The following is a 21,950-nucleotide window of genomic DNA, read 5'->3' on the forward strand; positions in this document are numbered from 1 at the left end:
ATATCGTCGATCACGTATTCGATCCCCACTCGGTCGAATTTTTTTCAAATACCTTTTAAATATATTTAATTTAGTATTTATATTTATTTTTTTAATATGAAAAAAAGGTAAAAAAATACCTATCTACCTATATGCAAACAATATAATACATCAATAGAAAAATTAATTAAATAAACTTTCAATAGATGGCGGTAAATTCTTTGTCAAGAAGACACATTGGTAACCAATAGTGTATATAGAAGTTTTTTTCTTTTGTTATTGGTTTAGCTGTGACGTACGGTATATGTTATGTTGAATCGAAACGACTATTACAATACGGCGAGCGTTATCTCAGACACACACACGCACAGACGGAGTAGCGTTATTATTAGTCACCGGACCCAGAAGGTGCCGCGTATCGTTCAAAGGTTGTAAATGCATTGTTAAAGGTTTGCCGAACCTGTTTTACAAAGGATTTGCAACAATGGTACAATGGATAGCACTGTGATTATCCTACCTCTAGTTATTATATATAGTCACCGGAGCCTGAGGGGGCCGTGTATTGTTCAAAGGTTGTAAATGCATTGTTAAAGGTTTGCCGAACAATGGATAGCACTGTGACTATCCTACCTCTAATTATATATATATGACTAATGTTGTGCCCGTTGATTTCAACGGGTGATTTCGGAAAGGAATTGATACACGAATTAAAATAAAGTTATCTGTTATACCCGATATAATGGAGCAATTAAATTTTAATTCATATTTTTCGACGCTATTCGTTTTTACGTATATCGTGAACGTATACGAAAATCGTAAATGAATGGAAGACACTGTGACGCAAAAATAATTTGAAACCTATATGACGTTCATTGAAACCCATATACACACTTACAAAGTCTCTTTTGATGATGAAGCCGTCGATGATTTATTGCTAAAAATTAGGAAAAAACATTTTTGAGTCGCATTTTACTCGTGCTGCAGGTAGTAAGTAGTATGCGAGTTTCGGTTGTCCTGTCGCACTTCCTCGTCCTTCGAGTCGGGGAAGTTCGCAGATCGCCGAGGTCCCGAAAGCTCGGCGGCGGCGGGGGGTCACCCGAAGGTCGGCGAAGGGCGGCCGGGGAGGGGGGGGCGAATAGGGGAGAGGCGCGGCGCGGAGGGGGCGAAGGGGAGGGGTGGGGTGGAGAGGGGAGGGCGCGTCGGGTTCGGCGTGGGGCTTTCGGCGTGCGGCGGTCGGCTTTGGAGATGTGCCGCGGCTTGGTCCGGCGGTGACGCGTCCGAGCCGCCCATGTCGGGCGAGGCGGGCGCGGGTGCGGGTGCGGGTGCGGGTGCGGGTGCGGGTGCGGGCGGTCGCGCGTGGGGACTCGGCGCTCGCGACGAACCCGCGACTGGCGTCGCCAACTGGTGGAGCCACAGCCACGCGGCCGTAGCGCCTCCGAACGCGGCCATCGCCAACCTCGCCAGCATCGCCAGCATCGCCAACATCGCCAACATCGCCAACTCGCCCGCCGCCAACCCCTCCGACGACCACCGCGCGCTCTTGCCGCACGAGGAGGCGCGCGCAAACTCGCAGCAGCAACAGCAACAGCAACAACAGCAGCAGCAACACCAGCAGCAGCAGGCGCAGGCCACTGCCGCTTCGACCGCGGCTGGAGGCGCACCTGCCCCCTCTCCCGCGCACCACCTCTTCTCGTACAAGATGGCGAGCAACTTCCAGCAGCAGCAGCAGCAGGGCGGCGGGGGCGGCGGCGGCGGCGGCGGCTCGCCTCCCGCCGCCTACGACTACCGCCTGGGCATGGGCAGACCCCCGGATCCGCACTGGTGGTACTCGGCCCAAGTCGACGCGCTGCACCCCCACGGACCCCTGGCTCTGCACGCGCACGCCAACGAGCACGCGGTACGTTATCTTCCCACCCCCCACCCTCACTTCCAGCTCCAGCTCCAGCTCGTGCGTCTTCGCCGGCTGCCGAAGGCGCGCGCGACCACGTATCGATTTGGCGGGAAAATGTCACCGGCGGTCTGAACGCGCGCCGGCTCGTCCATATCCATATCCGTATCCGTGATCGCGCTCGTGTTCGTATCTTCGACTCGACGACCCGAGCTTAGCGACCGCTGACGGCCTCGGCTTCGAAAGTTCCGCGGCCTCGACCGCACCTGCTCTCTCGCATCGCACCTTTTATTATATTGTATATATATATATATATATATTCGAAGCTTTATTTTTCGCCGTCGAAGTGTCTAGAACTTTTCGGCGTTTGTTGTTATTATTTTCCCATTTGCATTTTATGTTGGCAGGATTGTTTCGGACGCCCCCTGTAGGGGTCGCGATCGTCCGCCGATGTTTGTTTACGACTTGGAAATTGATCGATTCTGCAACTTTGGGACTTTGTGTGTCTCCGAATATCCACTATTCACTAAATATCGCAAAAATTCAAACTACGACGCAATTCGTGAAAAATAAATGATCTTTTTTTTTTTAATTGAAAACTTTCTATCGTTCATTTGTTTCGCTCGGGTCTACGTTATTAATGGCTACCGATCGAGTGATCGTTATATATTGTATGATACTAGTGGTTTTACCCGGCTTCGCTCAGTGTTTGTAATATAAACTAATCTAATAGTAAACATTTTATTAAATTTATTTGAATAGTTTTATTTTATTTCAATATTCATTTGTTTTTTTTTTTATTAAGTTTAACGTCACGGATTCTACCACTCAAACCTTACATAGTCTTTCGAAATTATATATTAGATTTTACATGTTGTTTTTCTCGTTAATATTTATAATTATTTTGATGTTTATGGCATGTGATGATAAAAGCTCCAAAACCTATTCCATCAGTGATTAATTTAAATAATTAAAAAGCAATCTTATTTGGATTTCATCCAAACTTCGCACTTCCATTATTCAATTAGGCTGTGAAAAAAAAAAAAAACGTGATTTTAATCGGTAGGTTGAAATACCATGCATTTAAAAGTTCATACAACCGATAAGAATCTAGATTTAAATTTTGTTTACCGGTCAAACTAAACGTATTAAGTCAGATTTAAACAAATATTTCAATCCTGGAAACGCATTATTTTTATTTGGTCTTCAAATATTACAAACATAAACACGATGTTTACACTTTAAAGTTCATATACATATGAATATCGATCGCATTCGTTTCGAAACCTCGCTATATCGATCGTAAAAATGTTTCACCACGAAAGCAACGACCTCATATTCGACGTCGAATATATTTTTAATAAAAGAAAGGCCGTAGGACTAGTGCCACATTTCACTCGACCCAGCTTCGGTTCTTCGAAACGGTACACACTGCAGACACTAGGAGCTTTCTTTCTCTCGTGATGTATATTATATATGTGTACATATTGGCCCAGGGCGCAGAAACGAAGGATAATAAAGTATACATGTATGTTAATTTTGAGACGTGCTTTTGTCGAACGAAACGGCGCTCCGTTCGGGTGAAATACGCCGGAAAATCAATAGCGCGAGCTTCCGAGTACACCAAATCATGAAGGAGACTCATCTGGCGTGTAAAAAAAGACCGTGTATCTCGAGACCCGCGAGATGTTCTCGCGTATGGTGCGCGTTCTGTTTTAGCGCGAATGTTCTTTGTTTTGAGCGCGATGGACGCGTCTCGAGCATAAACAAAGGAATTGCCAGAGCGTGAACCCAGCCATGAATGTCTCCGCAGATGTATACCTGTATATTTATCTATTTATGTTATAAAATGCATCTATCCCATTACGCAATGTTGCATTTTGTAGTGCATTTCGATCGTTGATATTAGATACTTCCGTTTTATCTGATTTTATTTGGAGGAAATTGTTTTTTTTTTTTTTGTCATACTGGATTTTTGGTGTTAAACGTCTGCATAAGGAAGTACGCACTTATCTGTATTTCTACATATTGGAAATATATTTGATCTAGATTTTGTTTCTTGTTACGGCAATATACGGTTCATGTTCTAAACGAGACCGCCTAAAAAGTTCTTTTGAAGATTTATAGATACAGGAACCGGTTTTCGTTATTGAGAACAGCGATTTCTAACATTTTTTTTGCTCCAACTAAATAATCATAATTTGTCTTGAATTTTTAAATTGTATATTTTTTTGTGTTGATTTATTATAGGGAATGTAGCCGTTGATGTTTTACACTTTCAAGGTATTGTTATTATTAGATCTCATGTAACATTTCAGCTTTTTATGTAATTGATGAAATTCTGTAATACGTCATTGGCTAAACGTGTATGTGATCATTCATAATACATCTCGCATTTTCGAAAAAATATGGAATCACTTAAAATATTATAATAACCAGCGGCACAGAGTAGTGGTTAGCATATATAATGCTTTCGAACAAAGTGGTCACGGGTTCAAATCCCATCGGTTGCTGATGGCCAGACTTTGGATTTGTCATTCCAGGTCGATCGCTTTGTTATCAGAGTTTGTCGATTTATCTGATTCGTTTAAACGATTCCGACAAATCGGATTTCCAAAATCTCGAATTTGCCGTTAATTTATATTTTTATTTTTCCTTTGTATTACATATACTTACGATACTTAGTACAATGTTTGGCCATAGATTTCGTGTAATGTAGAAAATATATGTGGGTGCATACCTGTAAAATAAATAAATAAATGTAACTAATATGTTTGGCCACAATGGCGCATTGGATCACTCTGTAATTGCCACTGCGGTATATTAAATATATTAAATAATTACATAAAATTTCCAATATGGACGAATCATTATAAAATTACCAGAGATTCTCGCATTGCGTGCGTTTTAGGCGGATGTGCTGTGAAATCTTTGTATTGACAGAGGTTTGACAGTTAACGACAACGGTGATTCCCATATTTCAATAAATGTAGGAGAAACTAGTCGAAAAAAACCGCATCTGCGGATTTTTCACCGCAGGAGGGCAAGAACGCGCCCGTGCCATTCGAATCAGTGTGTTTGTGCCTTACTAGGGCATGTTCACGAATCTTTCTCGCACACGTAAATAAGGTTATAAATGAAGAGAATTCAATCGCATGCCATTACTACAAATGTATGTTACAATCGAATTATATTGCTGCAATAATCGGTATAAGGTAGGCCAATTTTGTTTGAAATTGTCTCAACAATGAAGTCTCAAATTAAATAATCTAGTAAATAAAATTTTCTGTAGGGTTTGAAATGGATGAAATTTATACTATTTTGAAACGTTTCATGTTCATTCATAATTGAAATGTATTGACACATTTGATTTAGATTGACTTGTGAATGAACGACGATTAACGTTTTTTTTTTGTTTTTTTTTTTCGTGGCATAGACGCAGCGTATTCGTTTATTTGGCTCGACTGCTCATTCATGATGTTCGAATATAAATTACATATAGCGCAAAAAAAAAACTTCCGCGTCTGTTTTTGATGCGTCACATCCTGAACGAAAGTTTTCAAAGTTTAATTAAAGCGTAATTATGCTCTGAAAAAGGGACAGAGAGTTGCCATAGCGTGTGCTCTCTATCCTTCCACGATCGTAAATCTGCGTCTGAAATTGATGTGATACGTGAATAAAACGTGGGACAATCCATTTCATTTCAGTTGCTTACGTTTTATCTTTCTGCAGTTTTATGTCTTTGCCTTCTAGCTAGCTTCTCCGGGTCTATTTTTCTCCATATAAATACGACTGGGGTTAAAGATTCGATAAATTATTTCCATAGAATTTTGCTTCTGATGTATTATTATGTATCGAGTGGCTCTTTGAACATCCGCTAATATGGACTATTCGTTTAAAAATGTTATTCCAATCTATGAATGAAAAACACAGAAACAGAAATTCTTCCATTGATCAAGGCATGTTTATTTCTTAGTTTTATTTTGGTGGAGCAGGAGATTGTACATAGCTTCCGAGAAGAACAGGTTTTTTAGTCGATTCATTGGTTGAATGATAGTTATGAACTTAAAATAGTCACACCTATTGGACATACCTGAGCCTATCTTGTCTGATTGATAAAACAAAAAGTTAGATTCTATATGGAAGCGCGGTTAGTTCAATGTGAAAATACTTTTCCTTTCCATCTACTTATCTTGTATGTCAGCCGGTTTTCAGGCGTAAATTTCAATCTGTCTTTCTCAAATGATGGAAATATTTTGCGTATTTTGATCCATTGTGAAAATCTCTTGTCTTGTATCCTGTATGTTAGTAGATGGCAGCCTTAGTTATAAATATCCACTTGACTTATCCTGTATAGGAGACGAAAGCTTGTTTTCAATCAGAAATTTAGATTTATTTTTTCTCAAATCATATTCATAACCCTTTCCATTTTGCGTATCTTGGATTGTATGCTAATAGATGATTGTATGCTCATCCTGTATGCTAGTAGATGGTAGTCTTTTCGTAGTTAGAAATATCTGTTAGTCTTTTGCGAAAAATCGAATTATCTTGTACATCAGGGGAAGAAAGCTAGTTTTCAATCAGAAATTTTCATCACTTTTCCATTTTGCGTGTTTTGGATTGTATGCTTACATGCTTATCCTGTATGATAGTAGATGGCAGCCTTTTCTTAGTTAAAAATATCTGTTCGTCTTTGTCATCGAACGATCAAATTATCTTTTACGTCATAGGAAGAAAGCTTCATAGTTTTCAATCAGAAATTTTGATTAATCTTTCTCAAATTATATTCACATCCCTTTTCCATTTTGCGTGTTTTGGATTTATGCATATATGCTTGTAGATTTCCAAATTTTCTTAGTTAGAAATATCTGTTCGTCTTTGTCATCGAACGATCTAATTATCTTGTACTTCAGGGGAAGAAAGCTAGTTTTCAACCAGAAATTTTGATTATTCTTTCTCGAATTAATATCCACAACCCTTTCCGTTTTGCGTATCTTGGATAGTATGTTAGTAGATGATTGTATGCTCATCCTGTATGCTAGTAGATGGTAGCCGTTTCTCAGTTAGAAATATCTGTTCGTCTTTTGCGAACGATCGAATTATATTGTACATCAGGGGAAGAAAGCTAGTTTTCAATCAGAAATTTTCACCACTTTTCCATTTTGCGTGTTTTGGATTGTATGCTTACATGCTTATCCTGTATGATAGTAGATGACAGCCTTTTCTTAGTTAAAAATATCTGTTCGTTTTTGTCATAGAACGATCAAATTATTTTTTACGTCAGAGGAAGAAAGCTTCATAGTTTTCAATCAGAAATTTTGATTGATCTTTCTCAAATTATATTCACATCCCTTTCTATTTTGCGTATCTTGGATTGTACATATGTTAGTAGATGATTGTATGCTCATCTGTATGATCGACTCACATATTCCTTTTCGTCTTTTTTTTTTACTCCAGTCCATTGTAAGAATGCTTCCGTCTGTGTCTGCTTGCTTATCTGTGGATAGCGGTCTGCTGTTTTCATACAAATATATCCATTGTCTTCCTCTATCGATAGACACATCCCACAGTTTGGTAGACGACCGCCGAGAACTACATACGATATATGTATGTATATTATTATATTCTGGCCGATTCAGTTCGTAACTCAGAATCGCCATTGTAGCAAGATTGTGTACTCGCTCCGAGGCTTATTTCCCTTGCACCCTTTCCAAGGGACGACGCAGTGCGTTGATTAAGCTTGGAGTTTTCCATGTTCGTCGTCACAATTGCCGATATCATCCCGCAGAAATAAATGAGATGCCCATGCAACCGTGAAAATGGTTTTCGTAGTTGCGTCGGAGCGAAGGGGGTGGGGGGGTGCAAAGGAGAAAGGGAAAGGTGGTGGTTTTTAAGCAGGTCGGAGAGGGGGGAGAAAGAGGGTGGCGTATTTTGTAGCCCGGGCATCTACAAAGCAAATACCCGCTTTTATGGAAACAGGGGACCGCCTGGGAGGGGTGTATGATAGCCTCCCTCAGACCGCCATTAACCCCCCTTTCGCCTCTCCCGCTCTCCCCTCTCGTTCGTCGCATTATATTGGGGGGCGTGCGCTCTCTCCCCCTCCCTATTCCCGCCACCCCCCGACCCCGCTGGCGCCCTGCCTGGAAGAAAAACGAAATGGTAGGGGAGGGGGGGGGGGAGAGAGGGAATTATCCTGGCTCTCGCGTAGGCGTCTACTTTTAATTAAACTAGCCGTTTTGAACAAGTGCTTTAAGTTTTAATTTACCGCGCTACCCCCGAATATTAATCGAAAAGGGTTTTGCCATTACCGCTGTGCGGATTAAGTCAACCCCCTCCCCCCCATTCCTCCCCCAAGCATCTCGTTCTATCCCGCACATGGCGCCCGCTCGATCGGCCAGTTTCGGCGTTTATGATTTAATCAATTTTTACGCGTTCATTCATTCGTCGAAGAGGTAGATATATTCTTGTTTTTCTTTTTAGTTTACTGCTTTCGAGGAATTCTGATTCGCCTCCCACGCTTCTTTTCCTCCCCCCCCCCAGAAGACGTACGAATAAAGTCTCGGGGGTGGAATTCCGGGGACGTGGATAATTTGAGTCCTCTCCCCCCTGCATGGGTTATCTAGATTTTTTTTCCTGGCTTAAATTGCTGTATGAGTAGTAGCTCTGGAATATAATATTACCATCGGTTATGTTTGATCTTAGTTGGGTCCTTTTTTTTTAGGTAGGGTGCAAGTCTGATTTGATTGTTTTATCAATATTTTTTTAAATTCTTCTTTAATAAGAAAAATTAAATCATGCAGCGGTAAAATTGTGCATACTATTTATGTATCTATTTCTCATATACGTTTTTCTACTTTGTTTTATCGATATTTTAAAAATATATGCAATGCATATGCGTGTAGCTTTAAAACACAGAAAAATTGCAATACAGTATCAAAATAAGATTAATTCATTGGGGATATGGCTTATTTGATATTTAATATATACGTTTTGGACAGCAGCAGACGACTGTTTTTTTACGCGGAAGATACTTTTTTTGTATTTAAAATACGCGTTTGATGTGATTTTCTCATTGACGATTTTCAGTTTTGTGATGTATATAAATTTTAGATTTTTGTTTTTGCTACTGTCTCTTTTGACTTATGATGTTGTGATCTAGTTTGCGTAGTGTGATTTCCTGGAATATCCCTCAAACGATCTCAATTTGTTACGGATGTATTGAAAGTCATTATAAGTAGAGGTAGCCTAGTCACAGTGCTATCCATTGTTCGGCAAACCTTTAACAATGCATTTACAACCTTTGAACAATACACGGCCCCCTCAGGTTCCGGTGACTAGTTATAAGAGTTAACCAATAACAAATAATAAAAAGCGTGATGCTCCACTACATGGACAGAGTAAAAACTATTTCTCATTGATTGATTGATTTGCCGAATGAACCGTTTAACTATCCAAAATTTGGCAATTTAAGGTTTCTTTTAAATACAATTTAAGGTTTCTTTTGAAACCAATGGTAACAAACGCTCCATAATATAATATACTAGTGTTTTTACCCGGCTTCGCTCGGTATTTTGATTTTATGAATCAAATAAACATACAAAGTCTCTTTCGAAATTATATATTAGATGAACATCGTATATTCTATGAATTGTCAATAAATATTTCGTTGATGGACATAAATATTTGCGGTGTGTAAGTTGATAATGATAACTAACTTGTAATTTTTGTTTGTTTTGTAGCATCAGCAAAATCAGAATCAGCAACATTCCTCTCAAAACTCTCAATCGGTGTCACAACAACAATCTCAACAGAGTCAGCAACAAGCTTTACAACAGCAAAATCAAACTTTGCAACAGCAAATTCAGTCGGCACATCAACAGATACAGTCGGCGCAACAACAGTTACAGTCTGCCCAACAACAGCAATTACAATCTCAAATGCAGTCACAGCAGCAGTTACAGTCGCAACAGCTGCAGTCGCAGCAGTTGCAGTTGCAACAGGGGCTGCATCATTTAGCGCAAGGACAGGTGTTGCAGGCGGCACAGGCAGCTCAGCAAAAGGGCAGAGGGCCTAGAGGCCGGGACTGCAAACCACGTGGACGCATCACCGCATATGCCTTTTTCGTTCAGACTTGTCGAGAGGAACACAAAAAAAAGCATCCCGATGAAAATGTTATATTTGCAGATTTTTCAAAAAAATGCGCCGAAAGATGGAAGGTAATGTCTTTGCAGTAACGCAGACTTATTTTTAAAAAAATTTCAATGTTTCAAATTCCTTGCTCGAATGCTCATTTTATTTTCATTGTACTTTTGGAGCTTTTGTATTTATTTTTCTTATATTCTTTTTTAGACAATGCTAGATAAAGAAAAGCAGAGGTTTCACGAAATGGCAGAAAAAGATAAGAAGAGATATGATTTGGAAATGCAAACCTATATTCCACCCAAGGGTGAAAAAATGGGTAGGGGTCGTAAAAGAAAACAAATTAAAGACCCCAATGCTCCTAAAAGATCATTGTAAGTATTCAAATTTTTATTCACTATTTTTTTTTTTTTAAGTATTAGACTTGCTGTGATATTTTATTTTCACAAAATTCTGTCTTATTCTACAGGTCTGCATTCTTCTGGTTCTGCAATGATGAACGTTCAAAGGTTAAGGCTTTGAATCCTGAATATGGTGTTGGTAATATTGCCAAAGAGCTTGGTAGGCGTTGGGCTGACTGTGATCCAGAAACTAAAGGAAAATATGAGGCCATGTCGGAAAAAGACAAGGCTCGTTACGATAGGGTATGTATTATTTTGGTTTAGTTGTTAATTTGTGTTGGAAGTTGAATTAATTGTGAATATATTTCAATGTTGCAGGAGATGACAGCTTATAAGAAAAAACCGAAACCGGTGACACCTTTGCCAGAAGAAGATGAGGATGAACCTGATGATGAAGAATTTGATTAAAGTTACACTCGTGGCTTTTAATAAAGTATTTTCTACGTTAAGCTATTTTATGAATGTGAAAGTCAATAACTCAGAACAATTAGTAATTTTCTAATTATGTTTTATACAAGGCGGTGGAGTGATGTGTACCTGTGCATTATCCAATAAATAGAAAATTACTTTTATTTATGAGACGAAGAAGGTTATTTTATGACTTGTTTTGATTTAAAAGTTTAATAAATCCAAGTTTAACAGATTAAGGCTTCAGTTGAAGTGACAATTTTTAAGAATTTTATAATTATACATATATATTTTACCATTTCCCTGGAGTGTAACACCTTCACGAGTGTTTTGCCGGTGGCATTGTTTTAAGAAACGGAGAAAATTGTTGATGCTGAAATGAAGTGTAAGTTAATTGATCGGACTTCGGAGATTGCAAATGGCGAGTTTTATTAGTGATTTTGGAAGATAATCTTGAACAATAATTTACATTACAAGTGTCCAAGTGTCTTTGTTGATTGGAAGTGGAAAATTGTAAATAGCAATTATGTATTTTTTTTATAAATTGCTGATATTACTTAGATGTTCATAATAGCGTAGAAATATTCATATTCTCAATTGTCTAAACATTTCATAAGGATGTTTGGCATTAAATTATCCTCCAGATCTCGACGTAAATATAATGGAGACGTATTGAATCTCAACGATATATTTACTTTGCTCTGACTGTCAAAGTGCTTTAGTGGTTTCAATGAAATGCTTTCGCACGTGATACACAGATGTGATGACCGTAAGTGATGCAATAATTTGTTAACATAGTGAACATATCCATGAAACAAAGAACCTTGTCATGACGTTAGGTGTTTTGTGAGTAAACTGTTAACAAAATTTGGCAATTTAAATTACAACTTCAAGCCAGGAGTTCTAATGATAGATTTTCTCGATTCTCTGTGTATTGTTAGTATTATGAAATTATACTTGTAAGTTTTTTCCATTTCAAAATTTCCAGACTGTTATTGTTCTGTCGCATTGTGTTGTATATAATAATATTGGTTGGTGTTAGTACATTGTTAATGTACAATTTCGAATTTCGAGTCATATTTCCATCAGTTCTTTTATATAGTCATCACTCTTTGATTAGTGTTAATCTTTTCGCTATCTTACTTTTTTTTTCATTATTTTAATTATACAAATGTTTTGTTGTTTCTGATACTTTTTATTTTTCACTTTTCGGCTTCTTACTTACAAAACATGTAACTGTGTAAGATATATTGATTAATTGCATTTTAGTCAAAGTAAATTTTTAAGCCATATTGTATTAAAACTTTGGAATAAGTTTTTTGTATGATACAAGTTTTCAGATTTGGTTTTTGTATGTTATATGCGATCGGTGTGATTCTTATTACATGTTTCGTTTAAAATGTACAATTACATATTTTTTTAATGACATTGATTTTGATTGTAAATAATACAATGTGACATTGTTGCCATGCCTTTTCCTGTTTTTTATTATTAAGAATGACAATATTGCCAATGTTTGAAGTTCAATCGGGAACTGTGAATTTGGATAATTTTTTACCGTCTAATGTTGCCATTTTACTTCACATGCTGTGAAGTACTTATTCTCATGTATGACATCTGTATGAAAATAGTTAAATTTGACAGTTTTGGTTAAAGAATTTGACTTTGGTGTTTATTTTAGAATGAATACGAATTTCAAATAACTTTTGAACATCTTTTTCAACAAATATTTTCTTGTTTTACACCATTTCAAGTGAAATCAGCTGTTATTTTGTTATAAACGCTGATAACTAAAATAAATTAAGTTGCAATATTTTATGTTAAATAAAATAAATTAATCAAAAGAAATATCTTTGTTTTCATCCGATTCTGTTGTATTATTTTATAATAATTTATTTTCTTTTGTTAACTCTGATGTATTAAAAAGTTGAACAAAACTGTTTGGCCTTTAATGTTCTCTCAGACTAAAATATTACTTTTTATCTAATGTGAAATTATATTTTTCACATAGGATCTACTACTACTCTCCTTACTATTTCCATTTCACAGAATCCAAGTCCGAAATATAATTTATAACACAATATTTTACATCGATTTAGACATAAAATGAGCCTATGATTTACAGTAGTGGTCGGCAACCTGTTGGGAGACTGGGAAATTATTTCAGTGTAGAAAATTTTATATGGTTAGTGGGTAAAATTCATTTAATTAAGGACATCTATCTGATCAATCAATTATTTGGTTTCGAGTGTTTCAATATTTGGCACATAAGTAGTTAACCTAAGATGTACACACGACTTAAGTCAACTACTCGCGGGTAGTAGTTTTGCCGACCGCTGCTTTACAGCTTGCATTAGTATGGTCATGAAAATTATAGCAACTGAATTTATCATAAAATAAATTATATATACTTTTAGGTCTTAAAGTACTGGTACATAAGTATTTTATAAAATCATAACAACACGTATACGTTACAGTGCTTTGTATACTGATTCAATATGACATACTCTATCATTGTCGTTTTTGCATTTCATATTCAAGCTGAATTGCAGCATTCAAGTGCGGAGTTTGATTTTATTCCTATACATGTTTTAAGAATGTGTTTATTTTGAAATAGGGAGATAGATATAAAGATAAATCACTAAAGTATGCGTATTTATTTCGTAATAATAGTCTTGCAAGACTCGTATTCAAAATTCAGATAACATAAAAAGTTGGACAGGAACCAGTTATTGTTAATTGATTATTTGAAATAAATCCCACTGTTTAAAAAAACTTATCTTACAAGTGGGCCGATTTATCCATTTTTTAACTATTCGTTGAAAAATAATGACACGTCATTTGGGGGTTCAGGGGATAACTAGATTTCAAGTGGGAATACATATTGAACTATATTTTACATAATATTCATTAAGTAAATGGAACCTTAATTTGACTACTTCACATTTATGATTAGATACTATTCACATGGTAAACCGTAACTTAATTTCGAATATTTGTCTACTAATGTAGAACGTGGGAAGGTGTGTTGACTGTATCCCGGCCTATGAAAACACTGATTGTGTTTGTAAGAGGATCGTTTATTTATGTTCAGTTGTTACAATAGTAATTGTATGTACGGAGAAGCTAGTTACTCAGCTTCGCAGAAGTGAGCTGGCTGAACTCCAGAGGTTCACTCTGGCGTCTGGGGCTGGGGCGTTGATTTATATACATTGTGGCTCGATGCGTGCCGTGTACAGATTTCTTGTCTTCAGGTCAAGTGTTGTAGTCGCATGATAACATCATTACTGGATTTCGTTCGTTTTACGATCGAGTGATGAACTTTTTCTCCTGGAATAGTCAAATGAGACGTTGCCCTCGAGTAGCGAAGATAATTTCAGGCGAGATTAGTTCTGCATGTTTGTACAGGAGCGATAATGATGCCATCGTAAGACTTGTATATTGTTGTGAAATATATGAAATCACTGGTTTTGATTCGGAATAGCACAAGTTGTGCTATATTCCTACACTAATTGTAGTAGGTTTTTATATATATATATATATATATATATATATATATATATATATATATATTTATATATATATATATATATATATATATATATATATATATATATATATATATATATATATATATATATATATATATATATATATATATATATATATATATATACTTTTTATATATTGTCTTAATTTTAGATACAAAACATAGAAGAGGCTTGTTTTTAAAAACTTTTTTTTATTACAGTTTTTTATAATAAATATAAATATATGTATATGCATATGTATACTTATATAAATTCGGATACCATATCAATAAAAGTACCACTCAGTTTTAAATTAATACAAGTGATACTAATTTTACTCGAGTGCAATATAATAATAATAACTTATTTTAAGTGTACATTATTGTTATGAAAGTGAATACGATCCAAATTGAAGTTCAATTAATCATCTGATTTTAATTGGGAATATAAAATTGAACTTAATTATTTCCTTATCTTATTTTTTTTACTCTTAATATATTAAAAGAAAAAAACTTATACACTGGTAAAAAATTCCAATAAAACTGTTTGGTCTGTAATATTCTCCCAAACCAAATTTATTTATTGCTTTTTATCCAGTCGATGTACTTTGCCGCATCTGTGAAAACTGTGAAGTATTGAGGATCACAAACTTTTTTGTCAGATCTGGAAACAGTTACTGAAACAATGCCTCTCAGGAAATACGATATTTTTTTATCTGATTGTATTACTGGCACTACAAGTCCTCCACCACTGTCTCCGTTACATGGACTAGAACCTGAAAATCAATTTTAAGTACTTGACATTAACTTTATTAATTAATTATATATATAAAAGTAAATAAAAAATTCAAACCAATTGTCTGTTGTCCTCCGGCGCATAATGAATTTTCGTATACGAATTTATCAAAAAATGAAGCATAACTCAAAAGGCACTCGGTGTCCGAAACTATAGTCATCGTACCAGTCATAAGTTGTTGAGATGCTGTGTCGTTTTCATTCAAACCCCAACCGACGATCTGATTGTTTTATATATTGTAATATGTTGTTCTTATATATGGTTTATTATACTATAATATATTTTACTGGATATACCGTTCCATTTAGGCCATATGCATGGTTCTTGGAAACGTTCCTGCTTATATCGTAATCTGTCCACAAACAAATCGGTTGAACATATTGATTGAAAATTATTCTCGTTCTCAAACGAAGTATAGCAATATCATTTCTGAGATTATTTCTATCAAAACCATCAGGTAAAATTACCGACGAAAGCTATAAAATAAATCAAAACGATTTTAATTTAACTTTCGTTGTTTGTATTGCATTTTTAAAATGTATGACAAGTGACAGATAGTTTACTCGTAGTTCTTGAACTGATTTATCTCTCTTATTCAGGTTGTACTTTCCTGCCATTGCTAGTAGTGCATTACGTGGAAGTTTATCACCTTCGGAAGTTGTTACGCAATGTGCGGCTGAAAATCATTTATATATTTGTATATGTACTTTTGAATTTTTCATAATTTACATTGTGTTAGTGTTTGGTGATAGAATTAGGTAAACCTGTCAGAATAGCTTTATCTGAAACAATTGATCCACCACATCTGTATGACAATGGGTTTGTAACATTTCTATTTCGTCCATAAAGTGCTACGTGCCAAGGCCAATCTCCGGGTCTCGTATTCTGTCCTCTTAAGATAAGTTCGGTGTGGTCGATTTGTCGTCTGCCACAGAAAGGAATAAAGTTTTCCGGTGATGGAGTAAAGGAGCCCAATGCGATTGGCTGCGCACCCAAAATCGTCGGTTCCATCTGTAATATTGGAATAAAAATATCTTACAGGTTTCGACAAAATGTCCTATAAATATATATATATATATATATATATATATATATATATATATATATATATATATATATATATATATATATATATATAAATGTGTGAGAATTTTACCTTTGTGGCATTTTGGCATACTGGTTTGCCATTTAACGCAGCGTTTACAATATTTGGAAATGGTTGCCCTTGTACTCCTTGCACATTAAAACTTATGTCATTTTTCCCATCAAAAGGAATTACTCTAAAAAGTAATCCTTGTGAATACACTCGAGCGATTTCTGGATCCTAAAATACGTATAATAATATTCATGAATATAATTTTACACATAAAAATTGAATATGCAAGAAAATCTTTTTGTTTTTTTTTTTAATTTTTACCATGGTAATTATTGCCGGGCTGTCCAATCTTAGCTCGATCCTTGCCTCTGAAAGATTTTTGTAGGTTTTCAAATTAAATGTACCGTCCCAATAGTTTTCTACTGATGGCCGACGACCGATCTCCCTTTGTGCAAATATGAAGCCATCAGGACATGGATTAAAACCTTGCACTGCTAATCCCATAAGTGACATACCATCAGTTTGGCATTTCACATTGTTTAAGTTGTATAGCAGTATTATGAACAATGGGACTTTTGATTGGTGTAAGAATGTATCCATTTTATAGAGGATATAAAAATCATAAATAAAAAACGAATATTGAATTTAAATAAAGAAATTTAAATATATTTATGAGGAATCAGTGTCGAGAGTTAGAATAAAACAATTGTTGTGGTGTGTACGTCTGGTTTATTCCAATGAGCAGTAGATTACATGGTCAAAGTGGGAGGCTGAGGTCAGAGAGGTCCTAGAGTTGAAAGTGGGGGCTTATCTTCTACTTATTTTCTAAAAATATATATTATGTACAATAACAAACTGTATAAAAAACTGTTCAAATAATTTTCTAAATAATGATAAAATGTTGAGAAAGTTTGACCAATATTTAATTATAATAATTAGTAATTTTATTTTACTACTTTCAACTATTTCGTCTTTAATGTTCTCTTAAACCAAATGGATTTATTTATTACTTTTTATCCAGTCAATGTATTTTGCCGCATCTGTGAAGACTGTTAAGTAGCGAGGATCACAAATTCTTTTATCAGATCTCGAAACGCTTACTGAAACGATGCCACGCAAGAAATACGACATTTTTTTATCTGCTTGTATTATGGGCACTACAAGTCCTCCCCCACTGTCTCCGTTACATGGACTAGAACCTGAAAATAAATATATAATATATAATATTAACGCAAATCTAAAATAACCCTATGATTCTATATATAAAAGTAAATTATAAAATTCATACCATTTATCTGTGGTCTGCCGGCGCATAATGAATTTTCGTATACAAATTTATCAAAAAATGAAGCATAACTCAAAAGGCACTCGGTGTCTGAAACTATAGTCATCGTACCAGTCATGAGTTGTTGAGATGCCGTGTCGTTTTCATTCAAACCCCAGCCGACGATCTGATTTATTTTTATATTGAAATATGTATGTTATTCTTATATTTGTTTTTAATACCATATTATATTTTATTATTTATTATTTATTAATAGTTTTGGACTATTGTGGCATTACAGGAAGAACCTAATGCGCCACAATGGCCTACATTTGATAAAGATATAAAAACAAGTAAAATATAAAATAAAGAAAAAAAGCAAAAGCAAAAAACATGGTAAAATAAAATAATTAAAAAAAAGTAATAAAAGGAAAATAATACATCAGAAAAAAAAATTAACAAAAGTGTAAAAATCAAAAACAAAATCCATAAATCCCATTTTTTGTTTACATTGAACAAAATTAAAATAGTACATAAAAATGTACAAAGGAGAAAGAAAAAGTAAAACAAAATATGAAATAAGAAAATAAAATCACAGCGAGGCCCAAAGGAAGAGAGTAGATTAAGATTCCACTCATACATCACATTTAAATTAAGAAAGTAATGATGAGCGCAGGTTACCAGATAAATATGTTAAAATAATATCCGATAATCTACGCTCACCGAGGTGGAAAATATCGCATTCAGGGACAGCAGCAACGATTTCATTGAGAAGTCGAATAGCTCTTGGTATAGGAGCCATTCGAAAAAGAACTGTGCGAGCAGGAGGTACAATCATTTAATGATGATATCTACCACGCACATAATTATTAGTCCCAACTGTTCCAGCAACAACGGGCATGACGTATTACCATGCAGTAGCTGGAGAACGAAACGAATTAACGAGAAGTTTCTCCGAAGTTCAAGGGAATTATACCCAAGCATGCCCAAAAGGAAAGGAGTAGGATAGAGATATGGGTAATACCCAAACTCTTTCTTATACAGAAAACGAAGAAATGCTTTTTGCACTTTTTCGATAATAAGAGAGTAGTTTGCTTCATGCGGATTCTACACAATCGCATTATACTCTAGCTTACTTCTAACAAGCGAGTTGAAAAGCAAGCGAGAAGACAAGGGATTGGAGAATAACCTAGTTTAATTTTAATGTGTATACCGTTCCACTTAGGCCATATGCATAGTCCTTGGAAACGTTTTTGTTTATATCGTAATCTGTCCATAAGCAAATGGGTTGAACATATTGATTGAATACTATTTTTGTTTTCAAACGAAGTATAGCAATGTCATTCCTGAGATTTTTTATATCGAACCCATTGTAAACTATTATTGATGAAATCTATAAAATAAATCAATTGATGTGTTAAGCATTATATCGTAGTTTAATATCAGAATATGTATCAAGTGACAAGTAAATAATTTACTTCTAGTTCTTGAATTGATACATCTCTCGTGTTCAAATTGTACTTCCCTGCTACTGCTAGTAGTTTATTACTTAGAAGTGCATCACCATTAGAAGTTGTTACGCAATGTGCAGCTAAGAATTGTGAATTTTTGAGAATGAAATTAATATTTAGATTATACTAGTCATCAGAATTAGGTACATATGTACATTGTATACCTGTTACAATAGCTGTATCAGATACAATCGATCCACCACATCTGTATGTTGGTGGTTCGGTAGCATTTTCACTGCATCCATAAAGTGCTATGTGCCAGGGCCAGTCTCCAGGTCTTGTGCTTTCTCCGCTTATGATAAGTTCGGTGTGATCTATTTGTCGTCTGCCACAATAAGGGTAAAAGTTTTCTGGTGATGGAGTAAATGAACCCAATGCAATTGGTTTTGCACCTAAAATAGTTGGTTCTATCTGTAATATTTAAATTATATTAAAATATGTATGTATGCAAATGTTGAAAAAATGTCCACGAGTACAAGTATGAGATATAATTTTACCTTTGTGGCATTTTGGCATACTGGTTTTTCATTTAGCGTAGCGTTTACAATATTTGGGAATGGTTGCCCTTGTACTCCTTGCACATTAAAATTTATGTCATTTGTCGCATCAAAAGGAAATAATCTAAAAAGTGTGCCCTCTGAATATACTCGGGCGATTTCTGAATCCTGATTTACATATGTTTTAGCATATTGAGTAATGCGTTTATAAAATTGGATGATCCAAGGATATGTATTAATGATGTATAATAGCTTACTATGGTTATTACTGCTGGGTTGTCCAATCTTAATTCTATCCTTGCCTCTGTAAGGTTTTTGTAGTCTTTCAAATAAAGTGTACCGTCCCAATAATTTTCTACTGATGGCCGACGACCGATCTCCCTTTCCATAAATATAAATCCATCAGGACATGGATTAAAACCTTCCATTGCTAGTCCAATAAATGACATACCATCAGTTTGGCACTTCACATTGTTCAAATTGAATAGCAGTATTACGAACAATAGAATTTTTGAGAGATTTAAGAATGTTTTCATTTTATACAGGATATAAAAATTATAAATAAAATGCGTGTATTTCACATGAATAGTGATTTAGCAACTGCAGGCAAATTTGTATTTTGCCATGCTATGACTGTATCCAATGTCAAATAAAATAAATCAACAGTAACCGGTTATTATTTCAACCAAACAGGTTGTGTTCTCTTCAATATGCTGTTGAATATTGCATTTAAATAAAAAAATTCCAATTTGACCAACCCTATGTATTTGTTATTGAGGAATATTATCTATGTATTTGAGGAATATTAGAAGTGTCAAAAACAAAGAACAAACCAGCTATGAAAATGTTCTTGTTTGAGCGCTAATGTTAGGAAACTTGAACATATTGGATTTTCAGTAAGACAAAAGTTCTAGAACAGATCGTTGGATTTTGTTCAACTTATTATTATTAATATCTAACATCACTAAAAATATTATTTTTATTTTTATTTTATTTTAACATATTATCCAGTGACATTGCAGAGAGCTCCGACGCGTCGCTGTGGCCAGTCATTCAATAATATTAACATGATAACAATAATAATAACTTATAATAATAACAATATTAACACAACATCATTAAAATCATAAAAAATAACAATCATTCACATTTATAATTGGCAAAATCAACCACTGGCATTCCTCAACAACCACTCAAACAGATTAGCATAGTTTATATTGAAGAGGTCAATTTCACCAGCAATCCGGTTGAGGAGATATATCGCCCTAGATATAGGAGCCGTTGCCAACATATTTGTGCGAGCCACAGGAGGAACAAACAAATCACGATTCCTCAAGTCCCTGAATTTACTAGGTGCATAAAACCTAAATTCATTAAGAACCTGAGGATTGTGTATTATCCCATTCAACAGCTTAAAAAAGTGCCTTCCCAGTAACATATTCCGACGAGACTCCAATGAGTTGAAACCTAACGCCTCTAATAGGAATGCACTAGGATATAGCCAAGGATAATAACCATACCGTTTCATATAAAGATATCTGAGAAACTGTTTTTGGATTCTCTCAATCTTCAATGAATGAGTTATATGGGTAGGATTCCATATAATGGAAGAAAATTCTAGAATGCTACGTACTAAAGATTCATAAAGAATTTTAAGCACCAACGCACTCTGGAAAGGTTTACTAACTCGTAGTAAGAATCCCAGCATTTTTGTGGCTCGCAAACAAATATTATAACCATAAAGTGTCAAGAAGATGGAAATAATTCAAAAGGACAAAATAAAATAATGAAATATTGTTTTAAAATAAATTATTACTTCCGGTTTACAAATTCAAGCCAAAACCTTATCAACTCTAAGTTAGTACATAAATAATACAAATATAAATATTTAGCTTAATACGTTTACTATGTGGTAATATTTTTGGATTTTCTAAGAGGAAAAAAATCTAATTATGGATTTGATTATTTTTTTGTTGATTTTTTTTATTTATATGACATTATTATAAGGACTATATTGGAATTTTCTCGTGAAGAGCATATATATTTAAAGGGTTGAAAAAATAGTAGAAATACATCTAACAACAGTCAACTGCCACTTCCTCTTGACGAATGTTCACTAAATTCTATATGTTACTTGGTATTACGCTAAAACTATTAGATATGAAATTTCTGATCAATAAACCAAAGGTTTCGGAGACAAGCTTAAAAAACCTCGAAACTCTAGAGTGAAAGTACCACTTCAGATTGAGGTAAAAATTATATTGTATAAAATTTATCATATCTATTATATGTAAAAAAAAAACTCAGTCAAATCTATCGAGTGGCTTAGGAAATAATTGATTCCATAAACTTAGAATAAGAGATAAGAGATATAAAAAATGACCACTAACACGAAAGCCATGTGAAATGCAAAGGAGGTATGTAAAAAAGAGGAGCTTTTAA

At 35.1% G+C, this 21,950-nt stretch overlaps 3 protein-coding genes across 3 annotated transcripts; 1 reads left to right on the top strand and 2 right to left on the bottom strand.

Annotated features, from left to right (window-relative positions):
• Nucleotides 1–266: 266 nt before the first annotated feature.
• Nucleotides 267–12,748, top strand: LOC143912442 (uncharacterized). The gene is made up of 5 exons (XM_077431729.1): nucleotides 267–1,876; nucleotides 9,607–10,083; nucleotides 10,217–10,380; nucleotides 10,476–10,650; nucleotides 10,726–12,748. The coding sequence occupies exons 1-5, from the start codon at nucleotides 1,268–1,270 to the stop codon at nucleotides 10,813–10,815; spliced, it is 1,515 nt and encodes a 504-aa protein (XP_077287855.1). The 5' UTR covers nucleotides 267–1,267; the 3' UTR covers nucleotides 10,816–12,748.
• Nucleotides 12,749–14,869: 2,121 nt separating this feature from the next.
• Nucleotides 14,870–16,987, bottom strand: LOC143912443 (trypsin-1-like). Its single transcript, XM_077431730.1, has 7 exons — nucleotides 16,558–16,987; nucleotides 16,297–16,464; nucleotides 15,905–16,151; nucleotides 15,704–15,816; nucleotides 15,437–15,616; nucleotides 15,198–15,360; nucleotides 14,870–15,120 (listed from the first exon to the last, which is right to left on the bottom strand). Exons 1-7 carry the CDS (start codon nucleotides 16,834–16,836, stop codon nucleotides 14,921–14,923), a joined length of 1,350 nt encoding a protein of 449 aa, XP_077287856.1. The 5' UTR covers nucleotides 16,837–16,987; the 3' UTR covers nucleotides 14,870–14,920.
• On the bottom strand, nucleotides 16,878–20,352 carry LOC143912444 (trypsin-1-like). The gene is made up of 8 exons (XM_077431731.1): nucleotides 19,766–20,352; nucleotides 19,509–19,676; nucleotides 19,176–19,422; nucleotides 18,979–19,091; nucleotides 18,714–18,893; nucleotides 17,525–17,687; nucleotides 17,247–17,435; nucleotides 16,878–17,061 (listed from the first exon to the last, which is right to left on the bottom strand). Exons 1-8 carry the CDS (start codon nucleotides 20,042–20,044, stop codon nucleotides 17,051–17,053), a joined length of 1,350 nt encoding a protein of 449 aa, XP_077287857.1. The 5' UTR covers nucleotides 20,045–20,352; the 3' UTR covers nucleotides 16,878–17,050.
• Nucleotides 20,353–21,950: the final 1,598 nt, after the last annotated feature.

Source organism: Arctopsyche grandis, chromosome 5 (genome assembly GCF_051622035.1).
Source record: "Arctopsyche grandis isolate Sample6627 chromosome 5, ASM5162203v2, whole genome shotgun sequence".
NCBI classification, from domain to species: domain Eukaryota; kingdom Metazoa; phylum Arthropoda; class Insecta; order Trichoptera; family Hydropsychidae; genus Arctopsyche; species Arctopsyche grandis.